The 1,853-nt window shown below is 56.2% G+C and overlaps 1 protein-coding gene across 1 annotated transcript in view; it reads left to right on the top strand.

Moving 5' to 3' along the window:
* The first annotated feature begins 6 nt into the window (after nucleotides 1-6).
* CPSF1 (cleavage and polyadenylation specific factor 1, 160kDa) overlaps nucleotides 7-1,853 on the top strand; it is a 21,950-nt gene continuing 20,103 nt past the window's right edge. The window contains exon 1 of the mRNA XM_011975698.1: nucleotides 7-216. Within this exon, the coding sequence (XP_011831088.1) occupies nucleotides 73-216 (144 nt within the window). The 5' untranslated portion in view covers nucleotides 7-72. The remainder of the gene's footprint in view (nucleotides 217-1,853) is intronic.

The raw sequence follows: 1,853 nt of genomic DNA, 5'->3' as shown, positions 1-1,853 counted from the left end.
GGGGCCGGGGTCCTGCGCGGGCGACCCCGCTCACTCTTCCTCTCCCGGCCTTGCGCAGCCCGGGTTGGCGCCATGTACGCCGTGTACAAACAGGCGCATCCGCCCACCGGCCTGGAGTTCGCCATGTACTGCAACTTCTTCAACAACAGCGAGCGCAACCTCGTGGTGGCCGGGACCTCGCAGCTCTACGTGTACCGCCTCAATCGCGACGCCGAGGTAGGTCGGGCCCTGGGCGCCCTCCCCGCTCTCCGCGACGTGAGTGCTCTCACCGCCCCCCGTTGCAGATGGAAGAGCCAAGCCCCAGACAAGTTCAGTGATTTGCTTAAGGTTCCCCTGCCTCAGGAGCCAGGATATGACCCAGAATCTCTTGTGCTCAGGTCCTTTCTCGTAGCTGCTACCCTGTCCTGCCTCCCTTCGTGCCCCACCGGGAAGGGCGCGCTGCCCTAGCCGTCTTGTTTGCTCTTCTGTTTTTTCAGCAAGTTGTTTGGAAGGAACGAACGCCCACTGTGTGCTGGGTAGCAGGGATACCATGTGAACCACACCTGCAGACACTTGGGGGAGGGGAACATCTAAATAAACACACCTGCCCCTGAAGCAAGTGCTGCTGCGGGGATAAAGGAGTGAATGAAGGAAACTCTGTATTTCCAGTCGCATGATCAGAAGAGCCTGTCTGAGGCAGAGCGGGAGTTTATCAGAGGAAGGACATTCCTAGCACCAGGAACAAGGCCAGGTCTAGGATGGGGACAGACTGTTGACAGGAGTCTTGGTACACTGGGGCACGTGCCTCAAGGGTTTGGGAAATACAGTGGCATTTTGGTTGCCAGAGGGTTGAAAGCTGGTCCAGAAAGGCTACTTGCAAGAGGCAGTTTCTCCATTGTTCTTGAAGGGAGGAGTAACTCTTACCCAGGCCCAGGGAAGGTGAGAGGAGGGTGTTCCAGGCAGAAGAAACAGCCTGTGCACAGGTCCAAAGCAGTTGAGGGTGGAGAGTCATGCACGGTGTGGCCGTGGTGTAGAGTGGATGTGGTGGTGGGGATGGAGGGAGGTAGGCTGTGGTCAGGACTGTTCTCCACAAAGCAGGGAGGAGCCACAAGAGGGTTGTGAATAGGGGCTGACCCAGCAAACAGATGGGTCAGAGGCGTAGGCCAAAGGAGGCCAACCCTCCTGGGCACCTACCCCAGCGTACACGTGTTTGCTGGCCAGGGCTCCATCCTCTGAAGGCTTGACGAGGGCTGGAGTTTCTGCTCCGAACACATTGTTGGCAGGAGGCTGCAGTTTCTCGCCACATGGGCCCCTCCCTGGGTCAGCTCACAACATGGCAGCCTCCCTCACAATGAGAGACTCACCAAGACTGAAGCCACAGTGAGTCCTGTAACCTAATCTCAGGCTGGGTGCATTGGCTCACAACTATGGCCCCACACTTTGGGAGGCTGAGGTGGGATGACTGCTTGAGGCCAGGAGTTCAGGACTGGCCTGGGCAACATAGCAAGACCCCATCTCTGCAATTTTTTTTTTTTCCTGGTGAGACAGAGTCTTGCTCTGTCACTCAGGCTGGAGTGAAGTGGTGTGATCTCACGCTAACTTTAACCTCTGCCTCATAGGTTCAGACAATTATTGTGCCTCAGCCCCCTAAACCCTCCACCCAGTAGCTGGAATTACAGGTGTGGGACACCACGCCCGGCTAATTTTTTTTTTTTTTTTTTTTTTGACGGGGTTTCACCGTGTTAGCCAGGATGGTCTCGATCTCCTGACCTCATGATCTCCACTCACCTTGGCCTTCCAAAGTGCTGGGATTACAGGAGTGCACCGCTGTGCTTGGCCCAAATATAAAATATAAAAGTTAGGCCGGGCGCGGT

This window comes from Mandrillus leucophaeus, unplaced genomic scaffold, assembly GCF_000951045.1.
Source record: "Mandrillus leucophaeus isolate KB7577 unplaced genomic scaffold, Mleu.le_1.0 Scaffold158, whole genome shotgun sequence".
NCBI classification, from domain to species: domain Eukaryota; kingdom Metazoa; phylum Chordata; class Mammalia; order Primates; family Cercopithecidae; genus Mandrillus; species Mandrillus leucophaeus.
Note: the sequence above shows the minus strand (reverse complement) of the source record. Positions and strands in the feature narration are given on the sequence as shown.